Consider the following 20,960-nt stretch of genomic DNA (forward strand, 5'->3'; position numbering starts at 1 on the left):
CACACTTTATAGTCCAACACTGTCCAATAGATTTACAATGAGAACCACAAATGTGAGCCCATAGCTGATGTAATGTTAAATTTTCTAGTAGTTGTATTTTTAAAAAGTAAAGAGGAGGGGCAGCCCGGGTGGCTCAGCGGTTTAGCGCCACCTTCAGCCCAGGGCCTGATACTGGTGTCCCGGGATCGAGTCCCACGTCGGGCTCCCTGCATGGAGCCTGCTTCTCCCTCTGCCTGTGTCTCTGCCTCTCTCTCTCTCCTCTCTGTGTATTCTCATGAATAAATAAATAAAGTCTTTAAAAAAAAAAAAAAAAAAGTAAAGAGGAACAGGTAAAATTAATTATAATAGGATATATTAACCCAGTATATCCAAAATATTATCATTTCAATATGTAATAAACATTAAAAATCATGAATGAGGTATTCCACATTTTGTTTTATACTAAGTCTTTGAAATACAATGTGTATTTTATAGTCAGGACTCATCTCAATGTGGACTAGCTTCATTTCAAGCACTAGTGGTTACCACATTGAATAGCATAGATGGTGTAAGCTGTCTGGTTTCCTTCTTCACTTTTGCTTCTAGGAAGCATTGAACCAAATGCAATGTAAACATGTTTTCTCTTAATACGATTCATGGCTCCAGATTGCTGGTCTACTTTTGTTTTTTCTTCATTTTATCTTTTTAAATTTTTTATTTATGCTACCTTGTTATACTTTATGACCCCTCCTTTGTAAATTGCTTTAATTGAAGGTGGAAACTACTGAAGGTCTTGAGAAGAGAACCAATGACAAAAAGAAGATAGATGCTTCAGTTGAGGCAAACAGCTGGCGAACTGATTTGAGGAACTGAGTACAAGCCTGTTCCTTTAGATGCAGCTGCTAACCCCTCTACCCACCTTTCTCTGGTCCCTTTGGCCCAACAGTCAACCTCAGCAAGCCACCATAGATAAAACTTCTTCTGGATAATACCAAATAATAGAAATGGGTGTAGCTGAGTGTGACTGGTAGATAGAGGCACCAGGAAACAGGCCAGATATTACTTGGAATTAACTTATCTAGAAAATATTCAATGACTTAGTAAAACAAAAAATAAAAACCAAACAGACCACGTGATTCTGGACCTCCTAAATTGTAGGATAGAGAAAGCAAGCAAGACAGAGGATCCTTGATGCATTCCCATCACATGCTTTCATGTAATGAAATTTCTAAGCCACTGAAAGGCATACCATATGTTCTTTCTCATCTCTCTGCCTTCCCACATGTTCTGACCTCCCTATTGCTCCCCTCTCCCTCTCTTGCCTTCCCAAACTTTTAGGCCCAGTTCAAATATCCCTGAAGTGAAGGTTTCCTCAATTCCTGCTGCCACAGGGCTTTGTTGGCACCCTTCTTATTGTACTCACTACACTCATGTACCTGTGCCCTGCACCAGGCAATACACACCAGCTCTTGCCTAGGAACATGTTGCCTTCATTTTTGTGTTTCCACATTTAGCTTGTGTTGGTGTGGTGCTCAAAGGGTGTTTGTGAGTAAAGAAAACGCAAGTAGCTAGAGCTCACTAGCTGCTGGGCTGTGTGCTTTACGTGTTTCTCACCCACTTTTCACCACCCTGAAGTTGTTCCTTGATAAAGAGGGTGGGACTTAGGCAAGGTCAAATAACTCACCCAAGGTCATGTAGCACGCTAGTGGCAGAGTTTCAAAGATACCTACCTTTGAGGAGTACCAGTCTGTAAAAGAGAGAAGTTTTGTGTCTTTTTGTAACGGTCTCACATACTGAAGCACTGAGTTTTCTTCACATTAGACAGAGCAGGGATAGGCCTTTTCTACCAGAAGAAGCTATTTCTTCCTTTCAGGCAAGTTTGAAATGGTTACTATAGACAAATATTGTATATATTTGTTTGTTTGTTGAAGATTTTATTTATTCATGAGACACACACACACACACACACACACACAGAGAGCGGCAGAGACACAGGCAGAGGGAGAAGCAGGCTCCATGCAGGGAGCCTGACGTGGGACTCGATCCCGGATCTCCAGGATCAGGCCCTGGGCTGAAGGCAGTGCTAAACCGCTGAGCCACTGGGGCTGCCCATATTGTACATATTTGTATACATTATATATGTTTGCTGTCATTGCTTTGAATACATGTCAGGGGACTGGGCAAGACAACAAGAGTCATTGAACTAAAAAAACTAGCAATCCATTCAACTTGTGTGAAATTTTTGCATTAAGGACTTTAAAAACATCGTGTTTGGGCTTCTGTGACTGCCTGCCACACTCAAGATTCTGAATCACACCCCAAATCACTACTTCGCATTAAAGCAATTAATTTACTCTATAAATTGAAAATCCTCGCTGAAACGTGTTAAGGGCCAGATTCATTAGTCTATTAATATCAGGTATCATTTCCAAGGTCTGCATTCTAAGCATTTAAGCTGATTTATAGTCATCTGCTGGTATGCTTTAAAAAAAACAACAGAAACCTTCTATATATTTCATGAAAGTCAACAGAAAATGAATTCATGAATTTGCACGTGGATTCATTAATAATGGAATGGTTCTACATTGTCAGATTTCTCAGTGTATCTTGTTTTTAACATCAGAGACTTTAGTTCCAACTGCTATTACGTCTTCTCATTTGAATATTTTTGCTCAGAATATTTTCTTTTTAAATAGGAAGGAAAGCTGTCGTGGAGTAAATAGAGAAGCTGAAGAAGTGCACAGCTGCAGGACCACCCCCTCCCACACACTCTGTACACACTGGAACATTAGGAAGAGAATATTGAAAAACTGAGAGCTTTAGTATCAGGTGTTATTTAGCTTCCACTCAACTAATTTTCCCCTTGGAAAATTCTATACGAATGTTAAAGACAACTAGTTGCTTGGTTTAAACGTGGACAGGCACTGAATTTTCTTCTAGAAAAACTTAAGAATGTGTTAGCTTTGAGTGCTTTCTCATAAAATAGAATAATAGACTTGTTTCCCTATTGAGGAAATGTGGGATATGACACTTTGTAATTTTTGGTTACAGCTGTCATTTTTAACAGGTGAAATCTATTTCCCTTTGCTCTTTCTCTTTTTTTTTGTTCATATTCTTCTCTTTTCTTTTTGAATATGAAGTAGCTTATGAATAGAAGAATAAAAATGGAAAAGTACTGAGAGGTAGGTAAGTTTCTTTAGAAATTCTGATCTGTGGGCTGACCCAGGGCTGGAAGGAATGGTGCTTGCCTGGTCATCCTAAAGCAGTTTTTGTGTAAATGTGACTTGTACAGGTTGCTGAGGGCAGGACGTGCAGGGGCCAAGGGCATTATGGTGTTGTCTAGCTTGTCTCCTTCCCAAAGAGGAGGGACAGGGATTCAGTCTCCAGGAATCTCAAACCCTAGGGATCCTTTGCTTTCCCCAGGTGGTAATACCCATATGTGGAGGATTCCAGCAGAGTTCTAGGTGCAGGACCTCAAAAACAACCCAGTACCATATTAGACACCCATAAGACTACTATGAGAAGATATAAAAATTATGGGAACCAGATCCTTCTACATATGGTGGAAGGATGAAAACCTCCATAGATTTTTTTTAAAGATCCCATCCATTTATTCATGAGAGACACACAGAGAGAGGCAGAGACATAGGCAGAGGGAGAAGCTGGCTCCCTGTAGGGAGCCCGAGGGGCGACTTGATCCCTGGACCAGGATCACTCCCTGAGCCAAAGGCAGATAGATACTCAACCGCTGAGCCACCCAGGCAGCTCTTCTTTTTCTTCTTAAAAATCTTTTCAGTTTTTATAAATATAGGATAGTGGAAATGGAAGTATGCAGATCATAGAATCCCATAAGGCTATTAACTGTCAATTTGATTTTGAGCTTCCTGGGACCAAAGCATGTTGGGAAACCATCAGTTGCATGACTCCTATTTGGAAGGACCAAGAATGCTAAAACTTTTGTGAAACAAAACATTAAGGGCATAAATCTAAAATTTCCAGATGGGTCTTCATAAATGTGGCCATAGATGTTGCCCTTAACAATATCTCTAAAATAGAAAAAGTCTTAAAGGGGCAAGGGAAATGTTTAGCTTATGACTTACTTTGTTTTAGGTAGAAATGAAGTATTTTTAACAATTGAATATTATTCTCTTCAGTGCAAATCACTACCTGAGAGTAGGCCAGGCCCATAAAGGAACACACGTCCAGGCTCTAGGAGACTCTAATGCACTTCAGAAGTCACAATAAATTTTCTTCATTCTTGTAAAAGGAACACACTAAACCAGAAAGGATTAAAAGTATTTTTAAAGCTAATGTCTATGTGCCATATGCCAAGAACTTTGTTAAATATTTTACGTGTACTAGAACATTTGATCTTCACAACTGCTGTGTTATTACAGATGAAGACATTGAAACACGGATTAGTTGCATGGTTATTCCTGCTCAGGACAACAAAAGTATAAAGGAAGAGTTGGGGTTTGAACCCAGGTAATTGAGTTTCTGAGGCTATGTACCTTCCACTATGCTGATTAATGTTTCTCCAAAGGACTCATGCATTATCCAAGCCAGACTAGAATATGTCTCAGTTTATAAGAAACATAGATTTTCAAGGCACAAGAACTCCAAATATAATAATGAGGGAAAACAAATCTTTGTACAACTCATCTTGGAAACTTAATGCACTCTGCTTTTTTTCACCCTACAGATAAAAAGGATGCCATTTCAGAAAATATAGGTCCCATGAAATGGAGAAACATCAGCTAACAATGGTCTTCTAAGTTTTAAGTGAAAAGATCAGCAAGCAGGCTTAGCAACCCCATCCAACGTTCTAAAGTCAGACCTCCTGACCATATTAGGCAATATGGTCCAGTGGAAAAAGCAAAGGTTTTGGAGACAGATGCTGGCATTGACTAGCTTTGTGACCTCATTTAATCTCTCCTATCCTTTCTTTCTGAGAAAAAGACCGCATCTTATTATGAAGGTTTGAGATAATGTATCAAAAGTGGCTTAGTAGATGCTCAAAAAGTAATTGATACTAGTATTATTGTTGTTACCATGATTACCTGGATATAATGAGAAAGATTAGCCTTTATGGCTAATGATGACAATTTTGTTGTTTGAGCTAATAGTATTCAATGAAACTTTATTTACTACTAATTTCATCTAACATCCCGGAAGGCATGTAGGGAAACAAGACAATAAACACCAAGTCTCTGCTCCCAGAAACATTATAATCCAATAATAAATCACATAATTATAATAGAGTTTGAAAGAAGTCTGGTTTGGTGGAAGAATGGGTTCAAATAAAGCAATAACATAAGATGAGTTGGGGCATGATGCAGGTCTTGACTGCCAGGAGGCGGAGTTCATTCGTAACTTGGTAGGCAAAGTTCTGCAGGTAGAGGAACGACCCCTAAAATCAGAATTATAAGAGCTTAATCAAGTGAAAAAAAAAATGTTTGGCATGGAGTCTGGCTACTGATAAGATCCAGTGTGAGAAGACTTGAAGTTGGTTTTCCAAGATTGGTGGAAGAATCCAGCCAGTCATTTGCTTTCTCTCTTGGGGTCTTTCCACACCTCAGGGAAATGTTTGGTTGAGGTTCAAGTATTTTGTGTGGACATGGAACAGGGAGAAGCTGACTGACTCCCTGAAGGATAAGCCACCATTCAGTGGCACCAGACTACCCGACTAAGATATATATCCTTGAGACCACAGCTCATCAAATTGCTCAAAAAGCAAAGAAAAATAGTTCTCTCTTTAGATCCCCAATTCTTGGGCTTTGTTGGGACCAAAAAAAGTATCTCATACTCCAATAGCATTTTGATGAAACACCTAATGCCTATGCCTGATAATAATTTAGTGGTGCAATGTAACTCCAATTATTTTTATTTTTTTTAAATATTTATTTATTTATTTATTTATTTATTATTTGTGATAGAGAGAGAGAAAGAGAGAGAGAGAGAGAGGCAGAGACACAGGAGGAGGGAGAAGCAGGCTCCATGCTGGGCCAATTATTTTTTTAAAAAATGATGTTCTATTTAGAGTGTTATATCATTAGTATTTTCAGGATTTGTTTTAATAATTAATCTTTAACATACAGGATAGGAAACAAAGATAGCACTCCTATTTGAATGCTAATGTGTCAGTAATTTGAAAAGATTTCCTGTGACTAAGTTAAAAACATCTTATTAATGTATTATATAATTTTTGCTAGAGAAGCTAGATATCCTTCAGTGAGTAGAGTGATTTTTAAACCTTGGAGATGTGATTCCGTAAATAAGCAGAGGAAAGAAATACAAAAGCATGTAATGTATGTAAGATGTTCAGCACAGTGTCTGACAAATAATAAGTGTCCCACATAGTAGACGTTATTTTGAAATCCATTTAAATAAAAACATTTTCTTCTCCAAATTATATTGGCTAAATTAGCTCATATTTTTAACATTAAAGTATTTCTGCTAAAATAAGCTAAGTGTATTGTAAGTCTGTAGAAATGAGTCATCTAAATCTAAGAAAAAACCTTCTCATCTACAGACTACATACAATGATGCTGGCTTTTCAGCAAGACAAAATCCTCACTCATTAGCTACAATTACATTTACAATTCTGCATTTATGAAAGGACGGGGGTGTGCAGAAAGTACACTTACCTATTTTTGGAATGTTCTCAGAAGCCAAGGTTAAGATAATAAGAGGCTTCTTCTTAAACTCATTAAAATAACTAGAAAACTCTTTCCTTAGCATCATGACTAATCAAGGCTTACCTAGACTCGAAGGATTCTTTCATGGCTTTTGGTTCTTCAAAACTTGCCATGAGTTCTTTTTTTTTTTATTGGTAGGGGGCAGAGACAGAAAAGAGTGGAAGAGTTTTGCAACAGATTATCCTAAAATATTCCGGAGTTTCCTGAGGCTCTAAAATAAAAATATGCTCACTGTTCTTAATTCTCTTAAATATACATGTGTTTGTGTATAAAGAATAAAAATAACAAGAGTTTAAAATGTATTTATATACAAATTACAATGTGATTGGAACAGTCAATGTTTACTATTAAAAGGAGGATTCTGGGATCCCTGGGTGGCGCAGTGGTTTAGCGCCTGCCTTTGGCCCAGGGCGCGATCCTGGAGACCCGGGATCGAATCCCACGTCAGGCTCCCGGTGCATGGAGCCTGCTTCTCCCTCTGCCTGTGTCTCTGCCTCTCTCTCTCTCTCTCTGTGACTATCATAAATAAATAAAAATTTAAAAAAAATTAAAAAAAAATAAATAAAAGGAGGATTCTTGTTGAGACTGAATTAGTAAGAATGGTTAACAGGCCTCATTGAATTATTTTGCATAAATTCTCTAATTTAGCAAACTGGAGAGAAATCATCTTGATAGGTTTCTTGACATTTCATGTAGGTGGTTTTACTTGGGTGATATCAAGTCAGTCATTGGATTTCATCAAATTAGGCAAGGTATTAGACAGGTTACCGAAAAGACGAACACTTTACAAAGGGGAAGTAAAGGGTAGAGTGCTTGAGTTGACTGACTCAGTATGCTGACCCAAGTAGACTCCACAAGGATGTAGCACAAGCATATGCTGTACAGTCTTCATTGTTAATGACCTTTAGAGACTTTTCAATACTCACCACTACACTTTAGTAATCTTATAATTCATATCCAGCCACACAATTTACTATTCATAAGAACTCAGCAGGGCAGGGATATATATTACTCCAAGGCATGGCCTGGGGTGCAACTGCCATTTTAAGATAGAACTAAAGCTTCCAGAGATGCTCTACCCCCTGTGGCAGTCATTAACGAACCCACTGGCATCTCCCTTCTCTCCCCTCCGGGCACACAGGTGAGGTTGTCTTTCCTCACTCCCTTGAAATTAGGGAGTTAGTGGCCACGTGACTAGTTCTGAATACTGGTTGTGGCCACCCTGACATGTGTCACAATGTCAGCACTCCTCCCCTTGCTGTCGTGACCACCAGTGTTGCAGATGGTGGAGGTCCTGGGGGTGAGTGACAGAAGCAGGGTGTCTTGCCAATGTGGGATGGGCATGGAGCACCAGTGAGGAATCCACACTGAGCCCCTGAGGCTCCCAGTTGTTATGGCTACATCAGCCAGGCTGTCCTCACGAACAGACCTTCCGTGCCAGGAAAAGAGAGAATCCAGGTGGTGAGTTCTTAAAAGACATAGAGATGATATGTGCTGGGTGGCACAGTAAAATTTATTTTTCTTTATGATTTACACATAGTAATTAAACACACAAAAGAACAAACACTGTCAAGATGGCCATATGTAGCTTAGGAACTGACTGGTCCCAGTTCAATCATACAAATGTTCATTCAGCTTAAAAATGAGTTTCTTTTTAACATTTTTTTTTTTTTTATAGTCCCCAAGGCTTGCACAGTTCAGTACAAATGTTTTTGTTATTTTGTTATTGTCAGGCACATGATGTTTATCAATTCCCAGGAAATGAATGAAATCAACAAAAACGTCCTGTGACGATTGAGCACAAATTTTACAGAAATAGATTTGATGACAGTTTGATAGTTCAGCTAACAGATCAATAAATGAAACATGAAACAATATTAACAAATTACATTTGTCTTAAGGATTTATTTCTTCTAAAATATTTACCATACTTCTTTGTGCAAGGGTTCCACTGACTTCTTTGGTTTTAAACATTATAGCCCTGTGTGTCCTAAATATATATAGTTCTATTTGTACCAAACATCGAGAATAAAAACATTAAACAAAATTTCAGAAGGTAAAAATGGAATTATTGCTTCAGTATAAAAAAGTGTCTGGGCCCATCTGGGTACTATTGCTATTATTGCTTTGCTTCTATTGGAAAACTATCCTGGAAATCAAGGAATGTATCCCATCACTACCTGCTGAAAGTATAATTTGGTTGTATATTATCATCTATTAATACGTCCCTCCCTTCACCAAAGCTATCCTAATCTTGTCCTTAAAAACAAAACAAAGTGAAACAGCATAAATAAATAAGCTTACCTGGGGATACAATAAATAAGCTACTAGAAATAAGAATAAAGAAGATTGTAACACAAAGCTCTTCAGTGCTGTACAATTAAACAATAGCTTCAGATTTTCAAGGTCTCTAAACACAGCGTTGGTTGTAGAACAGTTTTAGCGCTGATGAGCACCTGACAGATCTAGAGAGGAAGACATTTCTGTTGTTTTCACTATTTAAAGAATGAAAACCTAGAGGCTACAGTTGTAATTTCTGCCTTTTGGGAATTTACTAGGTATGTACCATCAACGGTTCTGGACTGCTGCCTAGTTGTAGAGCACAAATCTTAGGGATTTAGAAAAAAGACAGTAAGAATATTCCTTCAATTCTTAGTGGTTTCTTGGTCTCCAGAATAGTTAAACAAACAGAAAAAAAATGAGACTCAAAAGTTTTGCTGCCTTCTTTTCTTCGCATCCATCGCATCCAGAATGGGTTGTCTTTTTGCAGTGTATCTTTGACGAAGCTCTTCTATTTCTCGTTCCATCATGGGGTCCAGCGCTTTTAACCGCATCTGCAGTTCTTCTAAACTGAGATTTTTTAACTAGAAACAGAAAAAAAAAAAAAAGAAGATATTAACACAAAATTATCTACAATAGGATAAAATCTAATGGGCTTTAGCATGAATATTTCAGCAGTCTTTACATCATCTTTGAAATGTAGTTCAACAATTAAAATGGGAATACCTTCTCTGAAGAACCAAGATACCACACCTTGTAAGAACCTTAAGTAATCTTGCAACAAAAGCAATAAAAAACTCTGCTTTTAGGAAAGAGCAGAGAGAAAAATAAGCTGATGAAAAGTATTTGTTTTTTTTAAAAAAAAAGGCAGAAAGACAAATCCACCAGTGCCAACACACAGACATTCAGGATATGTTCCGAATATATCTACTCCAATCTCTCCTATCCTTTCCAGCTCTGGAGCACCGCCATAATTGTGAGTATTTGCAGAGATCACCCAAGAATGTGACAAGATTGAATACAGGTTAAATTAAGCATTCTATCTTGCATTTCACCAAGTGTTTAAATTTTAACTACCTGGTTAATCAGAAAATTAAATTATCTAGAATACTTTTGTCCCAAACATTTTGATATAATAAGGTTTTTAATTTATGAATCAAAATCCTGAGCCTGATGTAAACAAAGATGTGTAAATTCTGACATAAGCTTGGCTAATTTGAAGATATAGTGCCTATCAATTTTTCACTATGTATATTCTAGTTTGACAACAATGGTAAGATTTGACTAAATGGTATAGTTTGACCATAATGATTTAGTTAAATTATACTGCCTTCTGGAGGCAAGACCAGCACATCCTTTACTGGTTTTCTGTGTAACAGCAGGAAAGAAGCCTCATATATATGCAGGATGAGATCCATTCCACATAATGGGATTGGTGGCATCCTGAACTTTAGTGTAATTATTTGTATGTCACAACAGCAAGATATGGATTATCTCTTGAGAAACATATTTTAAGATATCCTGAAATATATAACCTAACACTTGGGTTTTTATCTTATTAACCTTAAAAAAACCCCTAAATCTCTTGTCTCCTTCAGAAACAATGGTGGCAGGTAGGTGGTTTTAAAAGGTCTGTTAGACGATAGTGATTTACAGAATGCTACTACATACTCAGCATCTTGGTAGGTATACTCTAAGGAAAGCAAAGAAGCACTAAACTACTTCCTTGCCTTAAGAAACTTACAAATTAGTCAGAAGGGTAAAGATCAGGAACTAGAAACACTTAGGACCTGACACAAGACCTTACTGGATGCGGGACAGATTACAGCGAGAGGTTCTCAGGCCCACAAATAAGCTTCGCAGGTGCAAAATTCTGCACGTTCATGCATACATTTTCCTGGGGAGAGTATCTATTATTGTGTGTGTGTGTGTTTTTTTTTTAAACAGATTCCCAACAAAAAAGAGAAGCCTCATTATAAATTCAATGGAGAGCAGATTCCCTTTAGGGAGCAGGGACTGTGTTGGTCCTTGAAAAGGGCGGTGTCTCAGAGCAATGAGCAAGGCCCAAGGAGGAAGCCTCGCCATTGTGAAGAAGGACTAACGTCACTGCAGAACTGGGGGCTGGTGGGGTCCCAAGCCAGGCAAAGCAGGGTTTGGACTTCAGGGAGTCACGATCTGCTCTAGAGCAGAAGATTCTATGAGAGTAATTCAGACTTGGTTTTAATATGCTAAAAAATTTTGTTTTACTAAGAGAACTGTTTTTGTTATTTTATGAGTCAAGTCACTAAATGCTCTCATTACTTTATAGTCAACATGTCAATTTTAACAAAAAAAAGTTATTTTTCAGCTTGATCCTCCATTTTACTCACCTTATCTGTCCCTGAGTTACTCTTGGTTCTAAAAATCAAATTTATTCACAACTGAAAAAGATTTGTTGCCACTGAGGATACTGATAAGAATGAGTCACAGGCTCTGAAGGAAATTCAAAAGAGGATTTCCAAAAATATAGGCATGACAGTGTTACGGGAAAATGTAAATGGGCTCCCAGGATGAGAACTCTGAAGGTGAGCACCACTTGCCTTGGTATATGAAAAGTTCTGGCATATATACAAAATATGCCCTATTCTGGTATACATATAAAATATGCCTTATCATGAAAAGAAGCTAGCTTACTGTATCATACCATCATATGCATTTATATACAATGCATTGTATTGCATATTATATTCCTTCTTCATTAATTTTTAATCCAAATATTAATCATGCATCTGTTAGATGGTCAAGGATGTTCAAGTCTCTGGGGGGATAAAGAATAAGCCAACAGGGGATCTCAGGACTTTCTAAACTGTATGTACAGGTGATGGTGAGATGAAGGGCCAATACAGACCACACACAGCTATATTTTCCCAGGAAAGACACACTTGGGTGCTATCTACATAAGATCCAATTTCACTTTGTCTCTTTTTCAGCCCATGTTAATCTTCCCATCTCTGAATTTCTATATAACATTAATAATTTAAACAATATAATTTTTTAATTATATTTATAATTATAATTATATTTAATTATATTATTATATTTTATATATATATTATATTTATATATATATTATTATATTTATAATTATATTTAATTATAAACAATATAATTTGTTTAATAATTTAAACAATATAATTTAGTATTTGATTCTAGTCATTTATTATTTCATAATTCATTTTTATGCATGAGTTTCATGTCTCCATGCTAGACATTCCAAAAATTATTTAAACTTTAGAGACTGTACACACACGTAGAAACTATAAAACTGTACTGCTACATATCATGGCATAAAGATAGGTAAGCAGAAAAAAAGACTCAAAGGAATGGGTTACTCAGTAATTAGGAGAAAGAACATCAAACAAAGCAAACAGTTTTGCATTAAGATATTCCTGTAGATATCTTATGCTACCTAACTGGGGCAAATTATCAAGTTTATAAATATTATATTATAGTAGTGGACTGAATTCAGAGATAGAAGGCAAGTTTTACTCCTGTAATCAACTGTAATATTTTCAATATGTAAAATTTGTGACAAACAGATCTGTGATGTTGGAGAACCATTAGTAGTATTGTTAGTGAATTAGGTGTTCCATATAAGTAAGTTCATGAAGTATCTAAATCTTAGTTTTTTAAGTGGTAAAAACTTTGCTTTAACCATTTTGAAGAGAAAATCTTTATAAATACTTTTTTTTTTTTTAAAGATTTATCTATTTATTCATTCAGAGAGAGCGAAGAGAGAGGCAGAGACACAGGCAGAGGGAGAAGCTGGCTCCAGGCAGGGAGCCCGATGCGGGACTCGATCCCGGGTCTCCAGGATCACACCCCGGGCTGCAGGCGGCGCTAAACCGCTGCGCCACGGGGGCTGCCCTCTTTATAAATACTTTACAGAATATGTTGCCTTCTAAAGCGGAGAGTACAGGACCTAAAGCAACTTTCCCTTGATGATGAATCACCATCATTAATTTCTATTACTAATCTGTGCTGTATGTTAATTTTCTCTCCCCTTTTTGGCTTATTTATCTTCATTTGAAAGAAAGTTGCCAGCTCCTTTTCATGGCCTTCATTAGACATATATCATTCTCTCTTTACTTCAAGCTTATTTATCTGTTGGGAACCAGAAAAGCAATTAATCCTCTAAGGCATTACACTAAATAAGAATAATATATTAAAGAAAGCCTGAGACTGTTTTAGGAAAGAAAGAGCATGGTTTTAGTGCTGAACTTTGTTAACACCTGTTTCTAGTGTTTTTCTTATAATCTGATTTCAGATTTGTGGCTCTAGAAGGTCAAGGTTACAGGAAATCAGACACCTATGTATGAAACATAAATAGTTGTATTTTCAGGTATGCTGTCAGAGAAATCCTGAGTACTCATTAATTAAAATATTTATTGATATTTTCTATGGACCAAGCACTGTGTGTACAGAGATGAATAAAATACTCTACCTCCACAAAAAACTTAAAATCTAGCTGGGAAGACGTCTATACATAGCTAATTCTCTGAAGGATGGGGACACTGAGAAGATAGGAAACAAGAGGGGAAAATGGAAGGAGCATGAGAAGAAACATGTAAGGTGCACAAATGCCTGGCATCCTTGGAGATGGCAGATGGCCACTGGGATGTGGGGCAGACTCATGGGAGGACAGGAGTCAGGAGAGGAAACAGGGAGGAGAGCTAATGGCCGTAAGCATGCTGCTACAAACTTTCCGTAGCCAAGAAAGAAATGCTAGATAATTCTGAATATGATTGGTGACAGAATCACGTATGAGATAGAAAAATATATCCAACAGCAGGTATAGAAAATGGATAGGCAGGGATCCCTGGGTGGCGCAGCGGTTTGGCGCCTGCCTTTGGCCCAGGGCATGATCCCGGAGACCCCGGATCGAATCCCACGTTGGGCTCCCGGTGCATGGAGCCTGCTTCTCCCTCTGCCTCTGTCTCTGCCTCCCTCTCTCTCTCTGTGTAACTATCATAAATTAAAAAAAAAAAAAGAAAATGGATAGGCATGGGGGGGAAGATGGAGGTATAGGAAGGCCTGTGATAGGTCTCTAGACTGCAACAGAGAGGATGAGGCTTGGACTAGGAGAAAGGAAGTGGAGATTGAGAAGGGAGGGAGCTGGGAGACTGGGAAGCAGAACTGGTAAGGCTTTCTTTGTGGAGTGATTATGAAAGATCAGGAAGAGGGAAGGGCTAGGGTAACTCTGCCTTCAAGCTAGGGTGATGGGATTGTCACCATTAATAAGGTAGGGGAGTAAATAAAATTGAGTTTTAGTCTCGTTGAGTTTGGCAGATGAACAAAGCACTGAGGTGGAGATGTTAGATATGGAGTATAATTTGGAGGTTTGGAGCTCAGGGAGAGATGAAAGCTACAGATGTAAGGAATCATCAGCATTGAGGCTATAATGGAAGCCCTTGATGACGACAGGATTATCCAGAATGAAGTTTTCTCCTTCATCTTACAATTTGACTATGGTGTCCAACAACAGAAAATCATCCCCAAACTTCAGCATTTGTGATCAGAGGCTCTTCTCATTTTGTTAATAGAAGGAAAATACCAGTAGATTCTAAATAACTAGATTATGGTGTCACCTAGACAAAAATAAATAAATTAAATAAATAAATAAATAAATAAATAAATAAATAAATAAATAAATAAAAGTGAAGTTAACTGATAGAACTTTTTACTTTTTATATAGAGTGGGTATGATTTATAGACATGAACTTCTGGCTGGGTTTTGACTTATGATTAAGCCCTAATAACATATATTTAGCACTCTGTATTTCTGTAGCTACTGAACCTCCCACAGGCATGAAAATGTTTTGGGGAGGAAAATGCGACAGAAGCAGCTTTCCAATCTCTTGGAGAGCAGTACTGCTTGATGGCTTAGTAGTAAATAGGGTCACAAACCAGATAAAATTTTATGGACACTCATAATGATAAAAATGATCCTATAATATTAAACAATCACTATCACCCTTTTAGAATACTAATCCAAAGTAAAACAATTTTGGGAGCTAATGAGGATAATATTAGAAGGAAAAGTTGAACTTCCTGAATTATCAATATTATTGTGACAAAAGTTTCATTCACCAAAATTAGGTTTCTTGAAAATCTTCACAAAAAACGAAGGGAAATCACTTTAGAATTGTTATGTTTGTGGGTCAACAGAGTTTGTGGTAAATTAACTTGAATTTATATTTTTTTAAATATAGCAAAGAAATGTTACTTATGAACCATCTTTCTACAATACAAGGAATTCAAAGCAGCTGTAACTACCATAGCCATCTGTCAGATGACTAAGTTCAAAATAAATTCAGAGTAAACCAGAGTTGGAGTATCACATCTTGGTCTACATTTTTCAGTTTAAAGTTCCGTAAGTGAAGTCAGTAAAGAGAATTTCAAGATATGCATACATTGTGGTTTTTAGTGAACAAATGTACAAAAATGAGTAATTCATCCAGAAATGGCCTTTATATGTTCTAGGCTAATTCTATTTAATGAAACTTGGTTTTGAATTTAATGATAACACAGAACTTGCACAACTAACCATGAGTCTTAAATTTTCAGGTCTTAACATTCTGAAAGAATACTGTAGTTTGACAATCATTATAAACATTATAGAACTTGATTAAGTGACTAAATGAGCTGACATGCAGTAAGAGAAAGGGCCTGAAAGCAAAGACAGAACTTCTTCAAATACACAGAGAAATGGAGAAGAGTTTTCAGAACAATATGGTTTTATTACCTCAGGCAATGTTTTTCTATTCACAAGAAGTTTTGCTTTTCTTGGACATTTGAAACGACAAATATCAGGGGGCAAGACATATTAAGGGCACAGTATAAAATCAATTTCTATAAAAAGAGTTTAAACTGAGGTCAGGTAAATTGAATCATACGGACCTCTGAGAAACACACTGGAATCTGGGACTATTAAACACCACTGCAACATATGAACAAAGCATTGTTTAACATGAGTATAAACTATAAGGTTGGGTTATGAGTTAAACCTTGCAGAATCTTACTGCAAAAGTAAACCTCAGAGATGACCTACTTTAGCTTCCTTGTTTTTGGTGAGAAAATGGGAGCCAGGTTGTTCAAAGTTACAGACCTGGATGATGATAGAGATAGGACCTGACCTCGATGGAGATCAATGTATTTTTTTTTTCATTATACCAAGTTTGATATTTTTTAAAATTTGTTTTTATTGATGTTCAATTTGCAACATATACTATAACACCTAGTGCTAATCCCATCACGTGCCCTCCTCAGTGCCCATCACCTAATCACCCCATCCCCCACCTACTTCCCCTTCTGCAACACTTTGTTCATTTCCCAGAGTTAGTAGTCTCTCATAGTTTGTCTCCCTTTCTGATTTTTCCCACTCAGTTCCCCTCCTGTCCCTTATAATCCCTTTCACTATTTCTTATATACCAAGTTTGATGTTTTGTTTTTGTTTTTGTTTTTTAAGTTTGATGTTTTTAATCTAGCACTGTCAGAGTGTTCCAAGTGTTTGAGTCATCACGAATGGGGGTGGGGGTGTGTGTGCTGCTAAGAAATTTCTAGGGTCTTCAACCTGAGCTGAAAGGGAAAATGGTTTGTAAGTGTTCAGCTGTGAAGTCCACAGTGAAGAGAAAACCTTGCAGATGACATTTTTTTTGTTTTTTTTTTTTTTTTGATGACATTTTTATAGAGCAGTTTTTTTTAGAATGAAATAAACTGCAGAAATTTAGCAAAAGGTAGAATTACCATCGTCTTTAAGTTTCAGGATAGTTGGTAGACTAGGATTTCCCAGCTCTTGTTTAAAACAAGTCAGACTCTAAATAAAAATCCCAACTTCTAAACAATAATTTAATGATGAGTAGTTTATAGGTTGTTTATAAGTTAAATGAAAAAGTCAAAACTACTTTTCAATAGAAGTCAACATTTGTCTGAAAATTGGTACAGTTTGGTACATAAGTGACAGCTTGAATGTGCAGACCGTTTTGTTAATAATCGTCCTGGATTATCACATTTCATCTGGGAGTAAGAAGATTACAGGTAAATATCCAAAAAAATTATATTTAACAGTATCCCTTAAAAAAGGAAACAAAAAAAAAAAAAAGGAAACAAAATCCAAATAAAAGATGTGCAAATTACTAACTAGCTCTTGCATAAAACAGCAACATAACCCAATGACATGAGAAGATAGAAAATGAGATTAAGTCTTATAAACTGATAATTTTGATAGTTTAAACTTTTAGTCATTAGGATGATTTCTAAACACTATGAGAAGCATTGAAAAACTGCTAGTTACTGGTCAGGAAGAGTAGTCACTAACATTAGAACTTTCTGCAAGTTTATATATCCAATCTAATATAAAGACCTAGGATATCACATTCAAGTGATAAGACTGAATTACTTTCCAAAATAATATCGTCTTAGGAGCTCTTGGAGGAAAACACTTAGATTTTTTTTTATATTATTTTGTTTTGTCAAAAATAGTCCTAATTACATGAGAGTTTTAAAAAACTCTCAAAAAGTAGCAGAAACAAGATTATAAAGTTTTTAAATGCATAAATGTGGTAACATTCAAGACTTAATGGGTCTACAAGTTGCTGGTATAATCAGTCTGTCAAAATAAACAAGACACCATCATAATGAAGCAGTCTTATATATTAATGTTAACACATTTAGTCAAATAGTCAATCAAGAAAATCCTGTACAAGGTTTGCTGTGTTTACTGGGAAAACAAACTCTTCCTAGCAACTGTTTAAATAAACTTCACAGATGCTACACACCTTATTAGTGGCTTGTGATTAAAAAAATATGGATTGTTAATACTGTATCCTGACTCATCTATTTTCCCATCTGCTAGCAATTCTAACAATATGAACTATCAACAGAATGGCTAACAACAATAATTTTCTATGGCAATTTTGATGCTGAATTGCCTATAGCACTTTTTTAAGATTTACCAGTGCATGCCTCAGACTGTTTTGAGTTGTTTATGGCCTAGAGCAACATACTCCTTTCCCCCCTAATATTTCATTTTAGCTCAAATTTTTACTGTGTTGAACAGAATCTGGTTTGGTTTTACAAATGCCACACTTATTTGGTTAACAATGAAAGTAGGAAATACACCAAAGAAAGTACTAGCAAAAAATCAGTCAAGGCCACTGATTAGTTTAGATATATTTAAACAGGTAAGGGACCTTCTTCCAAAGAACTGAACAACAGGGACAATGGGTACGACACTTAAAAACACTTAAAATATCAAAAAGTAAGGCATTTCCTGATTTAATTTCTGCTCCAAGAAGAACAGAATAAAATAAAAGAGCTCTCAAATCAATCCAAATACTATAAAGCCTGCTAAAGAAAAGCATACATATACATTTAAAATACACATTTACAAAAATAATGAAGATTGTGACAATTTCAGACAATTGACATACTAGAGAATAAAACTGGAATTCTTCACTATAAATCCCTTGTAAAACATGCCCTTAAAAGCTGCATTAATATTAATCTACTGGCAGAGCCTTCTCCCCAAAATAGGTGCTATTTACCTACCTGGAGGGAGGATTATATGTAATGTTTGAGCTGAGTGGCCCCCATCTTCTGCTGATTGACTGAATGACTATTAATATTTTGGGACTCTAACTAGAAAATGCCATGAAGCATCTGTTTAATCTCAGAGCATCTAGAGTAAATTTAAGACATTTAGATTTTATTTGCATTCCCAAAGAAAAGGGGGAAAACCATTTCTTGTGGGTATCAGTAGAGAAGAGAGAAGTACCAACTACTGATCATTTACAAAAAGTGAGACACTGTCCTAGGTCCTGGGCATTAAGTCATTTAATCCTAGCAATTACCTTATGGGGTAGATATTACCAACCCTATTTTATAGGTCAGGACACCCAGAAAGACCAAGTGATCCACCTGAAGTCACACAGCTGGGAATGTTCATGTTCACTCACAGACTACATCAAACCCCCTAATATAATTTGGGATTGAAGCCTACTAAGAGCTGTTTCTTAGGTCTCCCAAGAACCACAAGCACTTCAAAATCCAGATATCATATGAAACAGTTTCTAACAGATTATTTATAAATTAAAAATAGGGAAACACTTTTATTAAAAATACTGCCTTTCCTGTCAGAATATTTTATGTCATTAATGTATTTTAGCTATAATTGGCCTTACAAAATAAATGCATGTAGGTTTAAGCATTTAATTCAATCAGCTCTCTAGCAAAATAAACACATTTCTACATAGTGATGTGGGATAAATGCCATAATTTTTTCAATAACAGATACGCCATGACAAAATCAACAAGATGTGTCCCCTTGACACAGAAGCAGGACTTTGCTTATGCCCTACTCAGACTGCCCCATCATTGCTTTGGTGTTGTGTTCAGCTTCGATCTAGCAATGAGCTATGAGCTGATGAGCACTACTACAGTTATCCTGACCTGGAGAGATCTGAGCCATCCATACGGAAAAACAAATGATGAAATTTTAGTTGCATTCCTCAATAGCAGTTGAACACCCATTCCTTATATGCTTTTCAGTTTCTAGTAGTAGTTTTGCCTGCTAAAAATATCAGGAAAAAGTTAATTCATGCATAGCTCTGCTATATTGTAAGCAGCTCTAAAATTCTAGGCTCAACACAACAAAATCTGAGCATATCAAAACCAAACTACTAATTAAATCTTTCTAGATCTGTTAAGGGGCAGATGACCCTTCTCTCAGTGATTCTGATAAATACTTGGAATATTTTAAGACATTGATTAAGCTATAAATGAGATTAACAAATGAAGTGATTATATATATTGTTTCTTTAAAAATTAACTATACGACTAGTTCTGGAAGAAAATAAATTTTTAGAAAACAGTTCTTAAAATATATCTGTAATCAGCTTATTGGGCAAATTTTTATGTAACTATAATATAAACTTAAAAGAGTTTCATTTTTCTCCAATCATACTCTTTTAGCTGTGCTATGCTAGATTTCCCTGACACATCTCTTAAGGAATCTTGGGCAGATCTCACTGATTTCTGGTCACTTTTAGTTTTATGCCCCGATAAATTATAAACTCCCTCCCTTCCTTCTATTAGCTTGCACAGAGAAACCAAGAGGTTGTAGTGGGAAGAGACGCTGTCTGCATCTAGAACCTTCTCTCCATCTCTTTTCAAGGTCTAGCTCCTCCAGTGCTAGGAGTTGGGAAGGAAACCAGGATCCTGTGATAGACATGTTACTTCTCAGTGCAAGGAGCTTTCAGTCTCTGGTTTGGTTGATTACTGGTGGTCTGTGCAGAAGGGGTGTGTGCAGGTTTCCTGATATGGTGGCTGGTATTACTCTGGTGCTCTCATCTCTTGGAGGTGGGCAGGTCTCTGGATGGGGTATTGTCTCCTCTGACCTGAAAGCCCCCTTGACAGTATTATGATGTCTGATCTCTGTTTTTAGAGTCAGAGAGACCACAGAGGTTGTTCTCTAGATTCTCCAGGGCCCCCAGAGACCCAAGGGGAGAGGCCCCCCTGATCTCTTCTTTCTAAGCACAGTCCCCCATAGCCTATAGTTATCCTGAAGGCCTTGGCTCTACCTGCTAAAGTCTCCTACCTACAGAACTCTTTGGGAGAGAAATAGACATCATCCCCCCCCCCCCAAATATCTTTTCTTTATGTCTATGTTAACATATCCCCCAGACTCCCAGGAACTTATTCACAAGCTCTGCTCTAGTAGCAAATCAGTGGGTCTGTAGGTTCAATCAGCTTAGCAAGCAGCTGGCTGGGAGAGTAGATGCCAGTCTCTCTTTCCTGTAGACACCACCAATTTCTAATAACAGGCTCAATAGCCAATAACAGAAATTGGTGTACCAGCAGACTGGCATCTACTATCCCAGCCAGTTGCTTGCTAAGACATCCCCCCACATCCAACTCTAATCTAAGCAAGAAGAGTGGTATTTTCTTCTTCCATGAGACCACCAG

At 36.9% G+C, this 20,960-nt stretch overlaps 1 protein-coding gene across 8 annotated transcripts in view; it reads right to left on the reverse strand.

Annotated features, from left to right (window-relative positions):
- Window positions 1–8,169: 8,169 nt before the first annotated feature.
- STK3 (serine/threonine kinase 3) overlaps window positions 8,170–20,960 on the reverse strand; it is a 375,543-nt gene continuing 362,752 nt past the window's right edge. For all 8 annotated transcript variants that reach the window (XM_072773995.1, XM_072773990.1, XM_072773993.1 and 5 more), the window contains one exon: window positions 8,170–9,541. In XM_072773995.1, the coding sequence (XP_072630096.1) occupies window positions 9,383–9,541 (159 nt within the window). In that variant the 3' untranslated portion in view covers window positions 8,170–9,382. The remainder of the gene's footprint in view (window positions 9,542–20,960) is intronic.

This window comes from Canis lupus, chromosome 14 (assembly GCF_048164855.1).
Source record: "Canis lupus baileyi chromosome 14, mCanLup2.hap1, whole genome shotgun sequence".
Taxonomy (NCBI): domain Eukaryota; kingdom Metazoa; phylum Chordata; class Mammalia; order Carnivora; family Canidae; genus Canis; species Canis lupus.